The 24,797-nt window shown below is 45.9% G+C and overlaps 1 protein-coding gene across 1 annotated transcript in view; it reads right to left on the reverse strand.

The window, feature by feature from the left end:
• LOC116479557 (small ribosomal subunit protein eS4-like) overlaps nucleotides 1–23,463 on the reverse strand; it is a 37,856-nt gene extending 14,393 nt beyond the window's left edge. Inside the window, exons 1-2 of the mRNA XM_032762171.2 lie at nucleotides 23,348–23,463; nucleotides 22,543–22,589 (exon numbers count right to left, since the gene is read on the reverse strand). Of these exons, the coding sequence (XP_032618062.2) occupies nucleotides 22,543–22,589; nucleotides 23,348–23,463 (163 nt within the window). The remainder of the gene's footprint in view (nucleotides 1–22,542; nucleotides 22,590–23,347) is intronic.
• Between the last annotated feature and the right edge of the window lie 1,334 nt (nucleotides 23,464–24,797).

Here is a 24,797-nt window from a genome sequence, read left to right on the forward strand (position 1 = left end):
CAGCATATAACACACACCCAGTAAATGTTTGAAGAACAAATGTTTAAAAGCCTTAATTTCAAAGGTCTGTGAATTGGCTGAGTGTGGTAGCTCACACCTGTAATTCTGACACTTTGGGAGGCCAAGGTGGGCAGATCGATTGAGGTCAGGAGTTCAAGACCAGCTTGGCCAACATGGTGAAATCCCGTCTCTATTAAAAATACAAAAATTAGCCGGGCTAGGCCGGGCACAGTGGCTCACGCCTGTTATCCTAGCACTCCGGGAGGCCGAGGCGGGCAGATCATGAGGTCAGGAGATCAAGACCATCCTGGCTAACAAGGTGAAACCCCGTCTCTACTAAAAATACAAAAATTAGCCGGGCATGGTGGCCCAGCTACTCAGGAGGCCGAGGCAGGAGAATGGCGTGAACCCGGGAGGCGGAGCTTGCAGTGAGCTGATATCGCGCCACTGCACTGCAGCCTGGGCAACAGAGCAAGACTCCGTCTAGCCAGGAAATTGTTGAACGGGGAGGCATAATTTCATGACAGAGGTTGGGCCACTAGTTTAACCTGGTGATAGATTTCAATAAACCAAGACTACCAAATAACTCCCATGAATTCAGTTAGTTATACATAAAGACAAAAAAAATTTTCTAATATCACACCCACATATATATTAAGCTTCAATTTTTTTTTAAATTTAAGACAGGGTCTCACTCTGCTGCCCAGTGCAGTGGTACAATTTCAGCTCACTACAGCCTTGACCTCCTGGACTCAAGGGATCCTCCTGTCTCAGCCCCCCAAGTAGCTGAGACTACAGGCACACACCACCATGCCTGTTAATTTTTCTTTTCTTTTTGTAGAGACAAGGTCTCACCATGTTGCCCAGACTGGTCTCGAATGCCTGGACTCAAGCGATCTGCCCACCCTCAGCCTCCCAAGTGCTGGGACTACAGGGTGAGCCACTGCACTCGGCCCAAATATTTGTAAACGCATTTAAACTCGGTTCTTTTATCACTTGATCCTGAGTCATACTTTCAGAATAAAATCATACATCATGACTGAGAGTCAATCCCCATAAAATGGCTCTGCGAAAGGAAAACATGGACCTTGAATTAACAAGAGCTGTTTATGAAGTCCAAACAAGATGGACAAAAAAAAGAGGTGTTGTGAACCAAAGAGTTCTCTTAAACTTCTCCCACCTGTGTTCCCTGAGAATAAAAAAGGGACCTTTTTTTTTTTTTTTTTTTTTGAGACAGGGTCTTGCTCTGTCGCCCAGGCTGGAGTGCAGTGGTGCCATCTCTGCTCACTGCAACCTCTGCCTCCCAGGTTCAAGTGATTCTCCTGCCTCAGCCCCCCAAGTAGCTGGGATTACAGGCTGTGCACCACCATGCCCAGATAACTTTTGTATTTTTAGTAGAGGTTGGGTTTCACCATGTTGGCCAGGCTGGTCTTGAACTCCTGACCTCAGGTGATCCACCCACCTTAGCCTTCCAAAGTGCTGGGATTACAGGCGTGAGCCACCACGCCTGGTCCCAGGGACAATCTTTTTTAAAAAAAGGAAGTCACAAAGAGGAAAAACTGATTTGCCCCTCCAGAAGATTCACACTTGGAACCACAGAAAGGCTTCACAAAGACCATTTTCCACCCTCCGGGTGTGTAAAGGTGGGGCCACACCCCAACTCCTCCAGTGTCACCTCTACCAGCCACAAGTGTATTTCCCTCTCCCCCTCCCTGTGAACAGACACTACAGAAGGAACTTCCTTTCCCATTGAACAAAATGCAGAACTTCAGGGTTCTGATGTTTATCTTCATTAGATATTAGAAACGAATGCACCATTTAGAATAAAACCAAACGTTAACATAATACCAAATGGTGCATCTGAACGTGTCCCTGACCTGTGACCTTAGCACACTGAAGGGTGCCAAGGCTCCAACCTGCTCCTCCCCAACCTGTCCTTCTAAATGCCCTAGGTATGTCCACACGTGTGGTGGGGTAGGTGACTCTAAGAATTTCAGATACTTAGATTGCAAATAATATGAGATAAAGCATAATTCCTCTTAAATAAAGCAGGTGCTCTTTAGTTTTTTGGGAAAGAAAAAAATTGCAGTCACAAAGCTTCTAAAAACCATCCCCAGAGCCATAAGACTGTGACATCGAAAATAGTGGAGGCCAGGCATGGTGGCTCACACCTATAATCCCAGCACTTTGGGAGGCGGAGGCATGAGAATTGCTTGCACACAGGAGGCAGAGGCTGCCATGAGCCAGGATCACGCCGCTGCATTCCAGAGTGACTCAAAAAAAAAAAAAAAAAAAAAAACCACCAATGGATGGAAAAATAACTAAGGCCAGGTGCAGCGGCTCACGCCTGTAATCTCCGCATTTTGGAAGCTAAGTAGGGGGGATTGCTTGAGCTCAGGAGTTTGAGACAGCAAAACCCTGTCTTTATTAAAAATACAAAAAATTAGCCAGGCATGGTGGACATGCCTCTAGTCCCAGCTACTCAAGAGGCTGAGGCAGGAGGATGGCTTGAGCCCAGGAATTCGAGGCTGCAGTGAGCTAAGATCAGGCCACTGTACTCCAGCATGGGCAACAGAGTGAGACCTTTTCTCAAAAAATATAAAGAATAAATAAATAATTAGGGCCAATATTATGCTGAACTCGTCCTAAAAATATGTTGTTTTCAGGCATTTACGTGATGCTCAGATCCTCTCCCACATTCCCTCCGCTCAATATCAGAGCCTAGTTTCAGCCAGTGGAGAGTTGGAGCAAGAAACTTACCTAGGGGCTAATTAATCAGCAAGTCCTACAGAGAGCCTGCTGCGTGCAAGATGCTGAGCTGGGCCTTCATGGTCGCACCACCTGTGCGGTTCTCCTCCCGGCTTTCGCAAACCTGTCTAGACTCCTTTCCTCTTGCCCCCTTGTCTCTGAAACACAGCATCTCGGGCCAGGCACGGTGGCTCACGCCTGTAATCCCAGCACTTTGGGAGGCCAAGGAGGGTGGATCACCTGAGGTCAGGAGTTTGAGACCATCATGGCCAACATGGTGAAACCCAGTCTCTACTAAAAATACAAAAATTAGCTGGGCGTGGCGGCACGTGCCTGTAATCCCAGCTACTCGAGAGGCTGAGGCAGGAAAATCGCTTGAGCCCAAGAGGCAGAGGTTGCAGTGAGCTGAGATCACGCCACTGCCCTCCAGCCTGGGTGACAGAATGAGACTCTGTCTCAAAAAAAAAAAAAAAAAAAATTTAGCCTATATGCTGGGGTGCACCTGTGATCCCAGCCACTGTGGAGGCTGAGGCAGGAGAATCACTTGAACCCAGGAGGCAGAGGTTGCAGTGAGCCAAGACTGTGCCACTGCACCCCAGCCTGAGTGGCAGAGCAAAACTGTCTCAAAAAACACACACACACACACACACACACACAGCATCTTGCTCTCTGGCACCACTGTCGTACCCAACAGCCTCTCCTTCACTTGTGGATCAGCAAACCCCAGCTCATTAACTGAGGCTCAGAGCCAAGACCTCTGTGAAGCCATCTGTAAAGGCCACAGTAGAGTGGCTCCTCGTCCTCTTTCTCCATGTGATGTGGTTTTACAAACACAGATAACTTCCCTGTCACACGGCCAGCCCCTTAGAGAAGGGAGGATGCCTTCATTGCCTCTGCTTAACACAGAGTAGAGCTCCTATAATGACTTACTAAGTCACACTGAGACCTAAGGTAAAATTAAACCATAAGGAATCAAGGCATATGGGTTTTTTATTGCTATGCCTTTAAACAAAACCCACAGAGAAAAGTGAAATGATCATCCAGTTTTTTAATAGCAGTAGCATCTCTGAATGTTGTCAGAAATTTTTCCCTTGTGGTTATTTCATTACAATTTAAGAAATTTTAGGAGTGGCATATAAAATATTTTGCCTATCTTTTTTAATTTTTATTTTATTATTTTCTTAAGCTTTTTGTAGAGATGGGGGTTTCACTCTGTTGCCCAGGCTGCAGTGCAGTGGCATGATCATAGCTCATCATAGCCTTGAACTCCTGGCCTCAAGAGATCCTTCCACTTCTGCCTCCCAAGTAGTGAGACTACAGGTGCACACCACTACAATCAGCTAATTTTTTTTTGGTAGAGACGGGGGCTTGCTCTATTGCCCTGGCTCGTCTCAAACTCCTGACCTCAAGCAATCCTCCCACCTCAGCCCCCTAAAGAACTGAGATTATGGGTGACAGCTGCCATGCCTTGCCTATATTTTCTTTCTTATGCAATAAATAAAAGTGAAATCAGGCTGGGCACAGTGGCTCTCACCTGTAATGCTAGCACTTTGGGAGGCTGAGGTGAGAGGATCACTTGAGTCCAGGAATTCAAGATCAGCTTAGGCAACATGGCAAAACCCCATCTCTGCAAAAAAATTGTAAAAATTAGCCAGGCATGGTGGCACGTGCCTAAAGTCCCAGCTACTTGGGAAGCTGAGGTGCGACGATCACCTGAGCCCAGGAGGTCAAGGCTGCAGTGAGCTGTGATCATGCCACTGCACTCCAGCCTGAGTCACAGAGTAAGACCCTGTCTCAAAAAATGATATCAAAGTCTCCACATCCCAAGCCAAACCACAACCCTTCCTGAGTTCCCCACTGTCCCATCTCAGTGGAAGCCCATGGAGCACTATCCAGAGTCCCCAGGTCAGAAGCCCTGGAGTCCACTCTGGATGCTGCACTAGACACTGCCCAGGGCAGCACACCTCTCCTGAAGTGCTCCCTGGGTTTTTCCTCTGTCCCCACTGGCCTCTTCTCTTGGTCTCCTCTGCAGATTTCTAAGGCTGACTCCGAAGGCTGGCTTGGTCCTCAGTCCACATTCTGTCTTGCAGAAGACAATGCAGGCACTCTGCTCAGATTGCCCAGGTTCCTGTATATTATGGCTTTACACACCTTTAGCTGTAATGTGATTTTGGTCCTAATGGCAGCTCCTGGACTGCTTTTTTTTTTTTTTTTTTTTTTTTTTTTTGAGATGGAGTCTCACTTTGTTGCCTAGGGTGGAGTGCAGTGGCACGATCTTGGCTCACTGCAACCTCCACCTTCCCAGGTTCAAGCAATTCTCCTGCCTCATCCTCTCAAGTAGCTGGGATTACAGGCACCCACCACCACGCCTGGCTAATTTTTGTATTTTTAGTAGAGATGTGATTTCACCACATTGGCCAGGATGATCTCGAACTCAGAACCTTGGATGATCCGCCTTGGCTTTCCAAAGTGCTGGGATTACAGTATGAGCCACTGCGCCTGGCCAACCTCTTCTTTAGAAGACTGCCTTTGGGTTGCCAGAGTCACACTGTCCACGGGCACAGGAGCTAGAAGTGCCTGGGAGGCACTAGGAGTATGAATGTCCCCTACTCCTTTGCCCAAGGTTAACACACCCCTGCAGCACGATCTACATGCACAAATGCCCCTGTCAGATCAAACTGAAGCCTATCCACTGTGGGACTCTGGCCTGAAAGTACATTCTGCTTGGCTTCCTTCCCTTCCGTATCTGCTTCCCACAATGTCTTGCTTAAAATTAATACATAGTTTTTCAGTAGAGACAGATGTCTCACTATGTTGCCCGGGCTAGTCTTGAACTCCTGGCCTCAAGTGATTCTCCTGCCTCAGCCTCCCGAAGTGCTGGGATTACAGGCTTGAGCCACCACACCCAGCCCATGACAATCTCTTACTAGTCTTTGCTGGGAATAGTTCCTTAATAACACCATGTTTGCTCAAAAATTATTGTCTCAGGATCTACTTCCAGGAAACTCATTTGGAACCAGGAATGGGGGTGCTAGGGAACAGATTTTTTTTTTTTTTTTTTTTTTGAGACGGAGTCTCACTCTGTCGCCCAGGTGGCTGGAGTGCAGTGGTGCAATCTCTGCTCACCGCAACCTCCACCTCCCGGGTTCATGCCATTCTCCTGCCTCAGCCTCCCAAGTAGCTAGGACTACAGGCACCCACCACCACGCCCGGCTAATTTTTTTGTATTTTTAGTCGAGACAGGGTTTCATCGTGTTAGCCAGGATGGTCTCAATCTCCTGACCTCATGATCCGCTCGCCTTGGCCTCCCAAAGTGCTGGGATTACAGGCGTGAGCCACCGCGCCCGGCCGCTAGGGAACAGATTCTAAGATGGGATTTTAGAGCTGGATCATTCCCCAGCCAAATGGCAATAGAGTCCCCATTGTCAGTGATGAGTGGATTAATGGCAAGCTGTGCAATTGTTTAACTAATAATCACTAGTACTTTCATCTGTGATGAACTGGCTGCGATACAAGGGAAAAGGAAGCATTGGTTCACGAGCTATATTTCTAGCATTTGATAGACATGGGGAAGTAGTTATACAGACTCAGAAATCTAATCACTTGTTGTTCAGTGCTATTGAAGCACCAAAGAAAGAAAATGACAGGTTCAGGACAGCCAATTATCAACTCACAGCATGGTGTGAAAGTCAGGAGGCCTCTATGGCAGCATTTAATATAGCCATTTTAGCTTCCTTTTGATTGGTGTTGCATGATACATCTTTTCCCATCGCTTTAACCTATTGATGCCCACATATATATATGTATGTGTGTGTGTGTGTGTGTGTATATATATGTGTATGTGAGTGTGTGTGTGTGTATATATATGTGTATGTGCGTGTGTATGTGTGTGTGTGTGTGTGTGTATATATATATATATATATTTTTTTTTTTTTTTTTTTTGAGACACAGTCTGACTCTGTCGCCCAGGCTGGAGTGCAGTGGTGCAGTCTTGGCTCACTACAACCTCCGCCTCCCAGGTTCAAGCAATTCTCGTGTCTTAGCCTCCCAAGTAGCTGGGATTACAGGTATGTACCACCACGCCCAGCTAATTTTGTTTTTGTTTTGGGGTTTTTTGTGTTTGGAGTTTTTTTTGTATTTTTAGTAGAAATGGGGTTTTGCCACATTGGCCAAGCTGGTCTCAAACTCCTGGCCTCAAGTGACCCGCCCGCCTCAGCCTCTCAAAGTGCTGGATTACAAGCATAAGCCACAACGCCTGGCTGATGCCCTTATATTTAAAGTGTTTCTTGCAGGCAGTACATAAGGTTGGGTCTTACTTTTGACCTAATTTGACAGTCTCTCCCTGTTAATTGGAGCGTATGCGGCATTTCCATTTAATATGATTACTGATATGTTTGGGTTTAGAAGTTATCATGTTGCTATTTGTTCTATCTGTCCCATCTGTTCTTTGTTCTTTTGTTCTTCTTTTGTTGCCTGATTTTGGATTAAGCATTTTTTATGAATTCGCGTATCTCCTTTGTTGACTTACCAGCCATAAGTCTTTGTTGTGTCATTTTAGTAGTTGCTTTAGGGCCACCTAATCCAGGGAGTAAGATAATTCATGGTAGAATGGGCTAAAAAGAAGCCCCAGAAATCGTCCTTCCTCTGAACTAGGTAGTACATTTTTAAAACAATACTATTAGAATGACTTCTGGAACGGCAGAGTGAGGACCTCCATGGACTCACTTTAGAGAAATGACCAAAACTGATGAGATTTATTTTAAAAAAAAAAAAAAAGCCAGGCGCGGTGGCTCATGCCTGTAATCCCAACACTTTGGGAGGCCAAGGCGAGCAGATCACCTGAGGTCAGGAGTTCAAGACCAGCCTGATCAACATGGTAAAACTCCGAATCTACTAAAAATACAAAATTAGCCGGGCGTGGTGGTACATGCCCGTAATCCCAGCTACTTGGGAGGCTGAGGCAAGAGAATCACTTGAACGGGAGGCGGAGGTTGCAGTAAGCCAAGATCGCACCATTGCACTCTAGCCTGGGCAATAAGAGCAAAACTCCATCTCAAAAAAAACAAACGATGATTTAAAGTCTCTGGAAATTGTCCTCATGGCATGAAGCAAATAAAGAAGCATTTATTCAAGAAAATCTATTAAATCTCAGTAAGAACACTCAGAGTCTGTAGCATTTGAGTCACAACTCACTCCTTCCCTAACCCTCAACTCAGTATGATGAAAGTCCTACCCCTGGCCAGGTGCATTGGCTCACACCTATAATCCCAGCACTTTGGGAGGCCAAGGCGGATGGATAACCTGAGGTCAGGAGTTTGAGACCAGCCAGCCAACATGGTGAAACCCCATCTCTACCAAAAATACAAAAATTAGCCGGGTGTGGTGGCAGGCAACAGTAATCCCAGCTATGCGGGAGGCTGAGGCATGAGAATTGCTTGAACCTGGGAGGCAGAAATTGCAGTGAGCTGAGCTCATGCCACAGCACTCCAGCCTGGGCAACAGAATGAGACCTTGTCTTACAAAAAAAAAAAAATTGACTGTGGTGATGGTTGCACATATTTGTCAATACACTAAAAACCACTGAACTGTATACTTTAAATGACTAAATCATATGATATGTGAACTATATCTCAATAAAAATGGTTGCTTTTTTTTAATCTAACAAACTTGATATTAAAAGGTTAAAAAAGGCCAGGCACAGTGGCTCACACCTGTAATCCCAACACTTTGGGAGGCCAAGGTGAAAGGATCAGTTGAAGCCAGAAGTTCGAGACCAGCCTGAGCAACATAGTGAGGCCCCCATCTCTACAAAATAAAAAAATAAAATAAGTAGTAATAATAAATAAAAGATTAAATAAGAAAATGGTATCTTAACCATTTTTTTTAAGTACAAAGGTAATTACTAGAACAAAAACATCTACCTTCAGGCTGGCTGCAGTGACTCACACTTGTAATCCTAGCACTTCAAGAGGCAAAGGCAGTTGGATTGTTTGAGGAACGGCGTTTGAGACCAGCCTGGGCAACATAGCGAGACCCCATCTCTACAAAAAATTTCAAAATTAACTAGAAGTGGTGGCACATGCCTGTAGTCCCAACTACTCAGGAGGCTGAGTGGGGAGGATCACTTGAGCCCAGGAGTTCGAGGCTACCATGAGCTATGATCATACTGTGTCCGGAATTGGTGGGTTCTTGGTCTCACTGACTTCAAGAATGAAGCCGCAGACCCTCACGGTGAGTGTTACAGCTCTTAAGGTGGCGCGTCTGGAGTTTGTTCCTTCTGATGTTCGGATGTGTTCGGAGTTCCTTCTGGTGGGTTCGTGGTCTCGCTGGCTCAGGACTAAGCTGCAGACCTTCGCGGTGAGTGTTACAGCTCTTAAGGCGGCGCGTCTGGAGTTGTTCTTCCTCCAGGTGGGCTCGTGGGCTCGCTGGCTTCAGGAGTGAAGCTGCAGACCTTTGCGGTGAGCGTTAAGCTCATAAAAGCAGTGTGGACCCAAAGAGTGAGCAGTAGCAAGATTTATTGCAGAGCGAAAGAACAAAGCTTCCACAGGTGGAAGGGGACTGGAGAGGGTTGCCACGGCTGGCTTGGGCAGCCTGCTTTTATTCTCTTATCTGGCCCCACCCACATCCTGCTGATTGGTAGAGCCGAGTGGTCTGTTTTGACAGGGCGCTGATTGGTGCGTTTACAATCCCTGAGCTAGACACAGAGGTTCTCCACGTCCCCACTAGATTAGCTAGATACAGGGTGTCCACACAAAGGTTCTCCAAGTCCCCACCAGAATAGCTACAGAGTGTGGATTGGTGCATTCACAAACCCTGAGCTAGACACAGGGTGCTGATTGGTGTATTTACAATCCCTGAGCTAGACATAAAGGTTCTCCACGTCCCCACCAGACTCAGGAGCCCAGCTGGCTTCACCCAGTGGATCTCGCAGCAGGGCTGCAGGTGGAGCTGCCTGCCAGTCCTGCGCCGTGCGCCTGCACTCCTCAGCCCTTGGGTGGTTGATGGGACTGGGCGCCGTGGAGCAGGGGGCAGCACTCATAAAGGAGGCTCGGGCCGCACAGGAGCCCACGGAGGGGGTGGGAGGCTCAGGCATGGCGGGCTGCAGGTCCTGAGCCATGCCCCGTAGGAAGGCAGCTAAGGCCCGGCAAGAAATCGAGCGCAGCGCCGGTAGGCTGGCACTGCTGGAGGACCCAGTACACCCTCCGCAGCCGCTGGCCCGGGTGCTAAGCCCCTCATTGCCCGGGCCGGCAGGGCCAGCCGGCTGCTCCGAGTGCTGGGCCCGCCAAGCCCACGCCCACCCAGAACTCCAGCTGGCACACAAGCGCCGCGTGCAGCCCCGGTTCCCGCTCGCGCCTCTCCCTCCACACCTCCCTGCAAGCTGAGGGAGCCGGCTCCGGCCTTGGCCAGCCCAGAAAGGGGCTCCCACAGTGCAGCGGTGGGCTGAAGGGCTCCTCAAGTGCTGCCAAAGTGGGAGCCCAGGCAGAGGAGGCGCCGAGAGCGAGCGAGGGCTGTGAGGACTGCCAGCACGCTGTCACCTCTCAATACCACTGCACCCCAGCCTGGGTGACATAGCAAGACCCTGTCTCCAAAAAAACAAACAAACAAATAAAAAATCCATCTTCCTAAATATCCTAAATATCCAAATACATTTAGAAAATAAAAGAACAAAGAAAATATCAAATAGAGAAGGAAATACAGACACACATATAACATACATATAACACACATATAACATACATATAACACACATAACAATTATATTATAAAATAATATGACACAATTGAGACCGTTAATACATATCGGTGGGCTTAAGTCCACTGAGAGGATTGACTAATTTATTAAAAGACAAAGATTTGGCCAGGCGTGGTGGCTCATGCCTGTAAAGCACTTTTGGAGGTCGAAGTGGGCAGATCACTTGAGGTCAGAAGTTTGAGACTAGCCTGGCCAAAATGGCAAAGCCCCATTCTACGAAAATACAAAAATTAGCCAGGCATGGTGGTGTGCGCCTGTAGTCCCAGCTATTTGGGAGGCTGAGACAGGAGAATCACTTGAATCCGGGAGGCAGAGGTTGCAGTGAGCCAAGATTACGCCACTGCACTCCAGCCTGGGTGACAGAGCGAGACTCCATCTCAAAAAAGAAAAGAAAAAAAAAAGACAAAGATCAAAGATTTCCAGTTTCACTCACAAAGCAAAACTCAGCTATATGCTATATACATGAGACGCACCTGAATGGAAGTGATTGCAAAAGGCTCAAAATAAAAAGATGGGCAAAGGCATTTAACAGTCAAGTGGAGACTGTAAGAGAACAGCAGAGTGACAAGACTCAATTTGCACTTTAAGGAGATGGCTCAGGTTTCTGCGTGGAGGATGGATTGAGGGGGGTGTTGTTATATAAAATGGTCAAAGATGGCCTCTGTAGATTGGCCATCTTTGTTTATTTCTTCACCGCAGACTGAGACCTATTCGTTCAAAGGCCGACTGGCACCAACTCAAATTTTTACACAGCCAGTTATTCTAAAAATAGCCCACACAGCCGGGCGCGGTGGCTCATGCCTGTAATCCCAGCACCTCAGAAGACCAAGGCAGGTGGATCACCTGAGGTCAGGAGTTCGAGACCAGCCTGACCAACATGGTGAAACTCTGTCTCTACTAAAAATACAAAAATTAGCCAGGCGTGGTGGCAGGCGCCTATAATCCCAGCTACTCGAGAGGCTGAAGCAGGAGAATCACTTGAACCCGGGAGGGGGAGGCTGCAGTGCGCCAAAATGGCACCATTGCACTCCAGCCTGGGCAACAAGAGCAAAACTCCATCTCAATAAATAAATAAATAAATAAATAAATAAATAAGGCCCACACAAGCAGATTTTCAGCCATCGCTCGTGAAACTCCACCCAGCATCTGCTGGCATGGATCAGATGGAGTCTGTGGTTCTGAGACTTCAAGCTTCTCTCTGACCTAGAGATTCCCCTCAGTGCTGCTGGTGGGCACCACCTAGATGTGTCAACCCCCCTCACCATCCCCCTCTCTCCTGGGAGTGCCCTTGCTCTTCTCCCCTTCTGAGCAGCGACCCCCAAGCTCTAGCCTCCAGAGAGTTTCTTGCTGAGAGGTGCTTCCTCCCCATGTCAATGTCCAAGCATCACACATCAAGCTTGTTGTGCTACTTCTACTTTATGGTTCTCTCTTTTCCCTTGCTCAAGTCTCAATTCCCTCAAATCCTCTACAGTGGGCAATCACCCCAATGAGAGATGAAAGCAGCCAGACAGGAGAGGACTGGGCCGGGCATGGTGGTTCATGCTTGTAATCCCAGCACTTTGGGAAGCCAAGGCCAGAGGATCACTTGAGCCCAGGAGTTCAAGACCAGCCTGGGCAACATAGGGAGACCTCGTCTACACACACAAAAAAAATACAAAAATTAGTCTAGCATGGTGGTGCACGCCTGTAGTCCCAGCTACTCAAGGGGCTGAGTGAGAGGATCACTTGAGCCCAGGAGGTTGAAGCTGCAGTGAGCCAAGATCACACCACTGTACTCCAGCCTGCAGTCTGGGTTACAAAGTGAGATCCTGTCTCAAAAAAAAGAAAAAGAAAAAGAGATACACTTTGTATCATGTCCCAATGTGTGTATGCATGTATATGTCACACACATACATAAACATCCATGAAACCATACTTGCCTTTACTTTGCCATGTATTTTTATTTGCATTTTCTATGTGCTTCTTTTTTATTTTTAACAGATGGGGGTCTCACTACATTGCCCAGGCTAGAGTGCAGTGGCTATTCACAGGTGTTGTCATTGTGCACTACAGCCTGGAATTCCTGGGCTCAAGCAATCCTCCTGCCTCATCCTCCTAACCTGGAACTACGGGTGCACCACCATCCTTTTTTTAAATTTTATTTTCAAATAGTTGCTAGTCATGAGCCTTTAAATTAACTTCATGATCCACTAACAGGCGACATCCTGCAGTTTGGAAAACTCTGCATTTCACCGTGATTGCTTATGTTTCTGCTCCTTAAATATGTCCTTGGGTTTATGATGAAAATGGGGAAAAAGTGATTTTTTTTCATGGGTTACCCCTGTTTTCTCCATGTTGCCTCTGGTTTTTCTAGGAAGCCCACACTTTGCAATGCTGGTTTTCAATAATAGTGAACTAAAGGAATCACGAGAACTTCTAGCCACAATAGGCCTGAGCCAAGGGAAAAAGAGAGTTCCTGAAGCAAGTGTTTTCTCCTGGCCATAAGAAGTACTCACAGCCAGGCATGGTGGCTCACACCTATAATCCCAGCACTTTGGGAGGCCAGGGCAGGAGGATTGCTTGAGCCTAGAAGTTCGAGAACAGCTGGGCAATAAAGGGAAACCAGGAAACCACATCTCTATAAAAAATACAAAAATGAGGTGTGATGGTGCATGCCTGCAGTCCCAGTACTTGGGAGACTGAGGCAGGACAATCAATTGAGCCCAGGAGGTCAAGGCTGCAGTGAGCTATGATTGCACCACTGCACTCCGGCCTGGGCAATGAAGTGAGACCCTGTCTCAAAAAAAAAAAAGAAGAAGGGGGAGGGGGAGGGGAGAGGAGGAGGAGGAGGAGGATGAGGGGGAGGAGGAGGAAGAGGAGGAGGAGGAATAGGAGGAGAAAGAGGAGAAGGAGGAGAAGGAGAAAGAAAAGGAGGAGAAGGAGAAGGAGAGGAAAGAAGAAAGAAGACGCTCACAGCCCTCTGGATACCTGCAGTTAAAGGAGGCAGCCTGTGTACAACTGAGCCCCCAGCCACTTACTCATTACCCTCTGCGTGACTCCTTGCCAAATACATACACACTCTCTGTGGTGTCTTTGTAAGTGGAATTTAGGAACAAGAGAATTTGCTAAAATGGGAAATTTGAGATACCTTCCTGTATTCTTTTGGTGTATAAAGTAGCACAGAAAAGGAAATATACATAAGAACTTCATGAAAGTTCTTTAGTGAATAAAGATGAGAATCTCATTATTAAATTAATTAACATTATTACCAAGAACGGAATAAACAAGAATCCAGATGCTGGAAATGTTCCCTTTCCTTTTATTTAGAATAAAAATATTACATAGAGAAAAGAATATTCTGTAAATAAATACAATAGAACAAGTGACCTACAGTTTCACTTCTCCACAGCCTAGAGTACCCACAGAGTCATTTTTTTGAACACAATGTATTTTATGAATAAGCCTCTACACTTTTAAAATTGAGTTTTTCTCTTTTTGAAGTACAGCTTCAAGCAACTACAAGTTTCCATCCTGCTAACCCCAGGCAGCAGTTGCTTTTAACTTCTATCTTTTATTTAAAAAACTTAATTGGAAGTTTTTGTAGCCAGAAGGAGCACTTCAAAGAAAGAAAAAAAAATTACCAAAAATTAATACTTTATGTCAGAGGTTAGTAGGGAAAGAAACAAAGATTACAGAAAAAGAAGGGTTAATGGTATCTAAGAAAGCAGTGAAAGAAGAAAAGAGACAGAAAACGAACTAAAGGAAGAAGTGAAAAGGGAAACTTGTAACATTAAAAACAAAAAATGTGGAGTAACATTTTCCTTACTCCAAACAGGATGAAACAACACAAGTGTTACAGCAGCATTTATAATTTCCTGCACAGCCCAAAAGCTCTGTGTACAAATCCTCCCACCCCTGCTCAAGTCTTTTACTCCTGTCTACAATTACACATCAAGGGACCACAGCACTTCCTACACTTTAATTTCCAGACACTCCTGTCACTGTCAATTCTAAATCAACTCTGACAAAACAATATTAAAACTTTAGGCATGATTTAGTGTTCTGCCTTTGAGGCGAGTGCAGAGGAAGAAGGCCCTGTGTCGGGAGGGTCAAGAGATTAGGGTCTTTGTCCCAGCTCTCCCATCACTTATGTGAGACTTTAAGCAGGTCCCTTTCCCTCTCTAGAGCTCAGTGATGTCATTGTACAGGAAGAGGGTTGGAGATTCCTGGGGTTCCTTCCAGCTCTGATAAACTGTGGCACTGTGATCTTAGTGTGTTAGTGATCTTTGTGAATCTCCCACAACACTCGCCAAAGATACTGACAACAGGGAAATTAGGTGACAATCCAAGACTCGCTCCGGAAGCTCGTAGAGTCAGAGTCAATAATAGATCCCACTATTTCAAATGGGAAAAATTTCCTATGCTTGGCTGATGACAATCAAACTGAAAACAAGTCCCCAATATCGGAATAGCTATGAAATAAGACTAAAGACTTCACTGTTCTCAGACAGGCAAGACTTTTCTTACATAAAAAAGTCATAACATAGTGTTGATAGATCAGAAGAATGATTATAGTTTACAGTAATCGATTGCATATTTATTTCAAAATAGCTAGAAGGGAGTAATTTCAGTGTTTCTACTGTAAAGAAAAGACAAATATTTAAGGTGGTAGGTATCTCAATTGCACTGATTTGATCTGAGCTATGATTGCACCACTGCACTCCAGCCTGAGTGACAGAGCAAGACCTTGTCTCAAAAATAGACAGGTAAATAAATAATCACCTGTACCCCAAAAGTATGTATATATATTACATACCAATAAAAATAAAATATTAAAAAATCATAAGAGCCTGTCTCTACAAAACATTTAAAAATTAGCCAGGCTTGGTGGTATGCACCTATAGTCCCAGCTACTCAGGAGGCTGAGGAGGGAGGATTGCTTGAGCCCACAAGGTCAAGACTGCAGTGAGCTATTATTGTGCCACTGAGCTCCAATCTGGGTGACAGAGCAAGACCCTGTCTCATAAAACAAAACAAGGCTGGGCACAGCGGCTCACGTTTGTAATCCCAGCACTTTGGGAGGCCTAGGTGAGCGGATCACTTGAGGCCTTGAGTTCGAGACCAGCCTGGCCAACATGCTGAAACTCTGTCTCTACTAAAAACACAAAAATTAGCCCGGCGTGGTGGCGGGAAGCCTGTAATACCAGCTACTAGAGAGGCTGAGGCAGGAGAATCGCTTGAACCCAGGAGGCGGAGGTTGCAGTGAGCCAATGTCGCACCACTGCACTCCAGCCTGAGCGACAGAACCAGACTTTGTCAAAATAAGAAAGAAAGCGAGAAAGAAAGAAAGAAAATTTGAACGATAAACTTGATATAATAAACCAATAACTAAAAAACAGGCTATATACTCTCTTTAGTCACATGGAGCATTTACAAATACTGGCCATTCAAAGGGTTAAGGCAAATGTTTTTTAAAGAGTTAAAAACAAATGTTAAACATTCCAAAGCATACAGGCCTTAATCTCTATCAACATGTAATTAAATTAGGATTCAATTATAAAAATATATTTTTTTCAAATCTGTATGTTTGGAAATTTAAAAACATTTCAGAAGTACACCAAGGTCAGAGAAAAAAACTATCAGGGAAATTAAAAAGTGCTTATAAAGGAAAACACTAAACATAACATATCAAAACTAGTAGAATAATTCTACTCCCATTTAGAATGCAGGAGGTTGCAAGACAATGTTTCCCCACTCTAACAAGAAAAAGATGGTTAACGGCTAATCACAGTCTTTCCAAGTACATCAGAGCTGAGAATGCATAAAACCTAATGAAAAAAACCCAAAAACTGACAAGCATGGTTGCCTTCCCTTGGTCGAGCAGCAGGGGGCAGAGGATCTCGCTGCAGATGGGTAAGAAGAGAAGACTGAACTTTTAATGAATTTCTAGAGATGAAACGAAGGTTTGAGTGATGGCTTAGAATCCCTAACAGCCCCATACACAGAGACTCTGTGCTCATAGCCAACTCTACTCCATGGATCTTTACCAAATGTATGTGAAAAAAACTGGAGACAGAACAAGAGAACTGTTGAGAGACCCTCTTTGAGCACGTGTGTGGAGCCTCTGGGCCTGCGGAACAATGAAAGAAATGACTAGCGTCTGTGTGACTGGGGTACCAGAGGAAAGAAGAAAGAGAAGGAGTCAAAATAAGTATTAGAAGAAATAATGGCTAAAACTTTTCCAATTTGGCTAATTTTTAAAAATTTTTGTAGATATATAGGTCTCACTATATTGCCCAGGCTGGTCTTGAACTCTTGGCCTCAAGCAATCCTTCCAGAGATAAACTCACAGATTCAAGAAACTCAGTGAAGCACAGTAGAATAAACACAAAGAAACATACCCCTATGTATATCATGGCACTAGTGAAACCAAGAATAATGAGAAAATCTTGAAAATAGAGAAAAAGTAGAGCAATAATTAAAATTACCAGTCACTTCTCATCAGAAAGCATGAAGGTCAGAAGACAGGGAGATAACATCTTTGAAGTGCTAAAAGAAAAAAGAAACGACCAACCAAGAGTTCAGTATACAGAGTAAATATCCTTAAAAAATGAAGTCAAAATAAGGGCATTTTCAAATAAAATAGGTTGATGATAGAACAAAAGTTCTATCATCATTTTGTTGATGATAGAACAAAAGCTATAACTATCAAGTTTCTAGAAGAAACATAGAATGTCTTGGAAAACTAGGGATAGGCAAAGAATATTTTAAAGGAAACGGAAAACACTAAATTTTAAAAACCTATGATAAACTGGGTAGCATTAAAATTAATAACTTGTGCTCTTAAAAAGATACCATTAAAAGGAAGAAAAAGCAAGCCATAGACCAGAAGAAAATATTCAACACATATGTCTTGTATTTAGAACGAAGAACTTATATTGGGAAGTGAAAATAAAAGAACTCTTACAAATCAATAATAATAAACAATCCAACTGAAAAAAAAATGAGCAAAAGACACTTTAAGAAGCTGTATGGATACCCAACAAGCACATGAAAGGTTGCTCCACTTGGCCGAGCGCGGTGGCTCATGTCTCTAATCCCAGCACTTTGGGAGGCCGAGGCAGGTGGATCATGAGGTCAGGAGATGGAGACCATCCTGGCTAACACGGTGAAACCCCGTCTCTACTAAAAATACAAAAAAAATTAGCCGGGCGTGGTGGCAGGCACCTGTAGTCCTAGCTATTCGGGAGGCTGAGGCAGGAGAACGGCGTGAACCCGGGAAGCAGAGCTTGCAGTGAGCCAAGATTGCGCCACTGCACTCCAGCCTGGGTGACACAGCGAGTCTCTGTCTCAAAAAAAAAAAAAGAAAGAAAAGTTGCTCAACTTTAAGGAAACGCAACACAAAAGCACTGTGAAATACCACTACTCCCCCATTCGAATGGCTAAAGTAAAAAGCATTGACAAGCCAGGCACGGTGGCTCACGCTTGTAATCCCAGCACTTTGGGAGGCCGAGGCGGGTGGATCACCTGAGGCCAGGAGTTCAAGACTAGCCTGGGCAACATGATGAAACCCCATCTCTGCTAAAAATACAAAAGTTAGCTGGGCATGGTGGCACGTGCCTGTAGTCCCAGCTACTCAGGAGGCCAAGGCAGGAGAATCACTTGAACCCGGGGGGTACAGGTTGCAGTGAGTCGAGATCGTGCCACTGCACTCCAGCCTGGGTGACAGAGTGAGACTCTGTCTCAGAAAAATAAATAAATAAGTAAAGTCTGGAAGAGAAAGATATGATCACCTGGTAAGGAGTTTTCCACTTGACATTTCTCATCATATAAATGGGTTATGGGTGAGTCAAGATGTGATAGCTGAAGGCTGCGAGAGCCTCTAGACTGGTCACCTCAAGCCCTGGGTGGCCTTACTGACTCCAGTGTGCCAAAACAAGTGGTCATTTTCTGCATGGGCCATGATATGAAAAAGTTTAGGAAGTATTAACATAAGGAAGGGAATATAGAGAAAAGGCTCAAATACAGAGGCCTGGGGTAGCTAGCATGTAGAGGCCGGGAAGATGAGGAATAACCAGCAAAGGAGACTAAGAAAGCATGAGCAGTGATGAAGATGGTGAGCCACGACAGCGCGTTATCCCAAAGCCAAGGGTTTGCAAAGAGTTTGAAGAAAGGAGTGACCATGTCAAATGCTGTAGACTGGTCAAGAAAGAGAAGGTTTAGGCTAGGCATGGTGGCTCACAGCTATAATCCCAGCACTTTGGGAGGCCAAGGCGGGCAGATGGCTTGAGCCCAGGAGTTCGATACCAGCCTGGGTAACATGATGAAAACCTGTCTGTACAAAAAAATTAAAAATTAGCCAAGTGTGGTGGCACTCACCTGTAGTCTCAGCTACTCGGTGGGGCTGTGGTGGGAGTATCACTTGAGCCTGGGAGGTTGAGGCTGCCGTGAGCCAAAATCACACCACTACATTTTAGTCTGCACAACAGAGTGAGACCTTGTCTCGAAAGAGAAAGAAAAGAAAGAAAGGAAGAAAGAGAGAGAGAGAAAAGGAAGGAAGGCGAAGGAAGGAAGGAAGGAAGACAGAGAGAGAGAAAGAAAAAGAAAGAAAGAGAGAGAGAAAGAAAGACAGAGAAAAAGAGAGATGGGGTGCAGCGGCTCACGCCTGTAATCCCAGCAATTTGGGAGGCCGAGGCGGGTGGATCACCTGAAGTCAGGAGTTGGAGACCAGCCTGACCAACATGGAGAAACTCCATCTCTATTAAAAATATAAAATTAGCTGGGCGTGGTGGGGCATGCCTGCAATCACAGCTACTCAGGAGGCTGAAGCAGGAGAATCGCTTGGACCCGGGAGGTGGAGTTTGCAGTGAGCTGAGATCGTGCCATTGCACTCCAGCCTGGGCAACAAGAATGAAACTCCACCTCAAAAAAAAAAGAAAAAAAAGAAAGAGAAAAAGAGAGAGAGAGAAAGAAAGAAAAGGTCTGAGAAATGACCATTGAATTTAGCAAATCAGAGTCATTGGTGACCTTGACATAAGTTACTTCAGTAGAGGACAGGCAGGGTTGAAAACCTGACCACATGCATTCAAGAAAGAATATGATAACTTTTTCAAGGAGTTTTGCTATAAAGTGGAGGAGAGAAATAAAGTCATCCCTAGAGAAGGTTATAGAATAATGAAGTTTTTTGAATCTTAAGATGGGCGACATAGCAAACGTACATCCGACGGGAATCTTCCAGTGGATGAGGAAAACGTGATGAGACAGAAAAGGGAAAATCTGCTGGAGAGTGTTCTTAAGAAGGCACAAGAAGATAGGATGTAATGCACAAAACAAAAGGTTTGTCTTAGAATAACAGAAGACAAGGCAAAGTATATATGGAGAGACACGTAGAACATCGTGCAGATGTGATGGAACACACGCAAGTTCTCTTTCATTGTTGAAAGTGAGAGTAAGAGAGAAGATATTTGAAGTTTCAGGAAAAATAAGTTGTTAAGGAGTCATCTAAAATAATCTATTGCTTTTGTTACTAAGTAATCAATGGACTGGCTGCCCAATGTACATAGAGGCAAATAGCATGGCACTGGTTTTTGAAAAAAGAAATACTTTTTTGTGAATTGACTGGCAAGGAGACAGGAGGAAACACTCAAATCTGTCTCCCTGAGCTGGGATTTGGATCAGGTTTTATAAGCACAGGATAATGAGGTATGATCTGATTGGATCTTGCAATGAGGTGATTGCCAGGAGGCATGATCTGACGGGATCCTGCCATGAGGTAATACCAGAGCTTGATCTGATTGGATCCTGGATGCTGCCATGTGGTGTCCGCTTCTTAATTCAGTCCCCTCTCCTCAGTCCAGGCACTTAGGTTCCCCCTACCCAGACTTTGTCCATCTGGGCATGCTCGGGTAACATGACCTTTGACCTAGGGGTCCATGGCAGCTGGAAAACAACTCACAACTTTGTTACATAAAAGTTGAGCCAGATTGATCTGGTGCAATTACACTTTCTTCCCTCAACAATCAATCCAGAGAAACAGCCATTTTAAGAACCTGCTACTCTTAGTACATATACATCTAATGAAAAGGGTTCTTATGAGCATATATATTATATTTAAGCTATATAATCTTCACCATGAGGAAACACAAATGATAAACATACCTTTTCTCAAGTAATTACACCACATTCCCCACTGCCTCTGCTCTCAAATGCATAGTTTAGTAGTTACTTGCGCTAAAATTATCCTTCTACACATCAAATCCACTACTTAAAGGAGCTAGTAGTCTCTTTTAAAGAAATGAACCTAATAATCTGTATGAATAAAACCATGTCCCAAATTCTCTATAAAGTACGTTAAGAGCAGAACTACGATTTAATGCCAAGTAAATTTTAAATATTATACCTTAAAATGCATCATGTTCACATAAACAATTATATAAGAGACTGGAAATTCAGGAGCTAATAATGCAGTTTTCAGCAACAAAATGAAAGTTCATTTCCTCCACAGCACCCCTGTCTCTACAGCCCACTCATATACTACGTATGAACAGCTTCCATATATATGATGTTTCTCAGTGGGTTTTCTCCAACCTGGGCAACAGAGCAAAACCCTGTCTCAAAGAAAAAAAAAAGGAAAGAAAGAAGAATGGCTAGGTGCAGTGGCTCACACCTGTAATCCCAGCACTTTGGGAGGCTAAGGCGGGTGGGTCACCTGAGGTCAGGAGTTCGAGACCAGCCTGGCCAATATGGCGAAACGCTGTCTCTACTAAAAATACAAAAATTAGCCAGGTGTGGTGGTGTGCTCCTGTAATCCCAGCTACTCAGGAGGCTGAGGCACAAAAATCACTTGAACCCAGGAGGCAGAGGTTGCGGTGAGCCAAGATTGTGCCATTGCACTCCAGCCTGAGCAACAAGAGCGAAACTCTGTCTCAAAAAAAGAAAAAGAAATGTCATTTTCATTGAGCATTGGATCAATTTAGAAGTTGTTATTCATAGAATAATAACAACATCACACTATCTTTCTAAAATTCCAACACAGAATAATAAGACCAATTACTGGATATGCTCAACCTAGGGGGGCCAAGGGGGCAGATATTCTCTGCAGCTGTCCCATTTGGAGAGTCCAGAGAAGCAGAGGATGTTTTCCAGGGAGGCTGCTGAGATGCAGGGCCCACCCAGGAAAGTCTGAGGGCTATCCTGGGAAAAGGATAAGGTGTACTCATTTTTTCAAAAAAGCAAGTGGGAGAGGCATTAGATTTAAAGTATTTGCCAAATACAAAGCAATTTCAAAGTCTTAAAAAATTCTACAAGGTATTCATTCAACAAATATTGATAGGCCAGGCGCAGTGGCTCACGCCTATAATCCCAGCACTTTGGGAGGCAGAGGCAGGCAGATTACCTGAGATCAGGAGTTTGAGACCAGCCTGACCAACATGGTGAAACCCCATCTCTACTAAAAATACAAAAAAATTAGCCGGGCACAGTGGTGCACACCTGTAATCCCAGCTACTTGGGAGGCTGAGACAGAATAATCACTTGAATCCGGGAGGCAGAAGTTGCAGTGAGCTGAGATCGAGCCATTGACTCCAGCCTGGGCAATAAAAATAAAAATGGAGCTAATGGTGGTTCTTTCTAGGTGGTGGGATTTGGGGAGGATTACATATTCTCTAAATTTTATCACTGCAGCTTTCTGCATTGTTTGAGCTCTTTAAAATGAACAAAACGGCTTGTTTTCACACATACAAACGCCGAGCCGCCGCGCACCTAGGATGCCCCATGGAAGCCGAAGCCGCACCTCCCACATGGCCCCTCTGGCCAGCTGGGCATCTCAGATGAGAGCTGCACCCAGGCCAGCACCAGCAGCTCAGCCACCAACAGTGGCATCCACCTCTGCATTTGGCTCTCCTGCTGCTGCGCCCCAGCAGCCAGGTCTGAGGGCCCAGATGACAACCACTGCAGCTGATGTGGCTGTGGGCTCTGCTGTGGGGCACACACTGGGCCACGCCATCACCGGGGGCTTCAGTGGAGGAAGTAATGCTGAGCCTGTAAGGCCTGACATCACTTACCAGTAGCCTCAGGGAACCCAGTCGGCACAGCAGCAGCGGCCTTGCTTCTATGAGACCAGTTTTTGGAGGATGCACAGAATCAGGGTGACAGAAAGCTCTGTGAGGGTTTCAGTGAGGTGCTGAAACAGCGCAGACTGTTAGGTGACGCAAGGCGCCAAAAGATGGCGCTGGTTCCGGGTTCTTCTTCACCCAGCACTACGTCGGCCCGCCAAATGAGACCCAATAAAAGAAGGCACCTCCTACTCCTCCCTTCAGGCCCGCCCCCCATCCAATCATCAGTGCCCAGCCCTGGGGGCTATAAATTACTCCACCCAACATCTCTCTCTCTCTCTCTCCTGCACGACCTGACATCAACCTCTTCAATAAAGATCTCTTGCCCGTACTCGGTGTCGTTTGAGTTTGCCACCATCCCTTTCATTTGGTGCCGTGACTCGGATCGGGACTCCCCACTTTTACTGGGATCCCGATCTCTTCTTAGACTCAACCCAAACCCCCAACTGGCCTTCACCCATTCTCCTGTTTGCCAAGCTGTTCGCCCAACACCGGCCCTGTCTCAGTAAGTCTTCCCCTCCGGGGTCTACCTCTCTAGGCAGGCAAGAGACCCCACGAAGCGCCTCGCCTCAAGCCCCTAAGGCCACGGTAGACCCCAAATAGCAAAACTGGCCCACATATCCCCTAGACAACCAAAGCAAATGGCCCACTTATGGGTCTCCTGATCCTAAAATTCTCCAGGATCTCTACAATTATTGCGAGCGAACAGGAAAATGGGTAGAGATCCCATATATCCACGGCTTCTTTCTCCTACGGGATACACCTAACCTTTGTCTCCCTGGTAAACCGCAGCAGCTCCTTGCCGCTCTTAAACCGCCAACCTCTCCCTCTGCCCCTGACTTCGACCCAGCTGATGAACGCCCCCCCCATACCACCACCCTCCGGCCGCCACCCAACCGGAAGTCGCCCAGCCTCCCACTGCCCCCCCCCACGCCCTCAACCGCCTATCCCATCAGCCCCCGCCTTCAGCCCCCACCGCCACTCGCTCAAAGTCACACCCCCCTGCTCCTTGCCCGTCTTAGAGAGGTGGCAGGAGCTGAAGGTATTGTCTGAGTCCAAGTCCCCTTTTCTATGGCTGACTTATCACAAATAGAAAAATGCCTAGGCTCCTACACTTCCAATTCTGCTTTATATATCAAAGAATTCCGATACCTTATCCAAGCTTATAGCCTTACCTTCCACGACATCTATATGATTCTCTCTAACACCCTCCTCCCCGAGGAGCGTAGGCGAGTCTAGGAACAAACTCTAACTTATGCAGATGAGGTTCACCAAACAACCCCAGCCCTACCGCTAGGAGTGCAGGCAGTACCTGAGCATGAGCCCAATTGGGATTATAACACCCAAAATGGAGTATCAGCCTGAGACCATTTCGCTACTTGCATCATAGCCGGTCTACGGAGGGCAGCTCAAAAGGCAGTTAACTTTGAAAAACTTCATGAAGTCATACAGGATAAAAATGAAAACCCGTCCGCTTTTCTAGACCGCCTTACACAGGCACTCCAACAATACACCAACATAGATCCCAAAACCCCAGACAGTAGGCAACTCCTCATGTCCCATTTTTTTGCTCAGAGTTTTCCTGATATCAAAGGTAAACTAAAAAAACTGGACAAAGGCCCCCTCACCCCTCAAACCGAGATCTTAGCGATGGCATTTAAGGTGTATCACAATCGAGATGAGAAGGCAAAGAGGCAAAAGCAACAGTTACTGGCACAAGCCCTTCATGCCTCCCCTCGATCACAGGTCCATAAGTTGTCGTCTGCCCGTCCATCCCAACGTCAGCTCCCAGGGCCGTGTTTCAAATGCGGAAAGGAAGGGCACTGGGTCCGAGAGTGCCCAAATCCCAGGCCCCCCAACCGGCCATGTCCTAAATGCCACCAATCTGGCCACTGGGGCATAGACTGCCCCGGCTCCCGAAGGGGGGCCAGGCCAGCCACCATCCCAACTCCCGATCTTCTAGGATTGGCCATTCAAGACTGACGGAGCCTTGGGACTTCCTTCTTGACACAAATCATCACCATGCAGGAGCCCAGGGTCTCTTTAACAGTGGATGGACGTCCCATCACCTTTACCTCCATCACCTTCAACCCAATCACCCTCCTGCAATCCACCTCACTCATTGCCTTGGTGGCGAATTCCATAGATTCGCTCCCAGCCAGCGTCCTCAAAAACCCACACCACTTCCCCAGCCAACCCCAATA

Source organism: Hylobates moloch, unplaced genomic scaffold, assembly GCF_009828535.3.
Source record: "Hylobates moloch isolate HMO894 unplaced genomic scaffold, HMol_V3 SCAFFOLD_12, whole genome shotgun sequence".
Lineage (NCBI taxonomy): Eukaryota > Metazoa > Chordata > Mammalia > Primates > Hylobatidae > Hylobates > Hylobates moloch.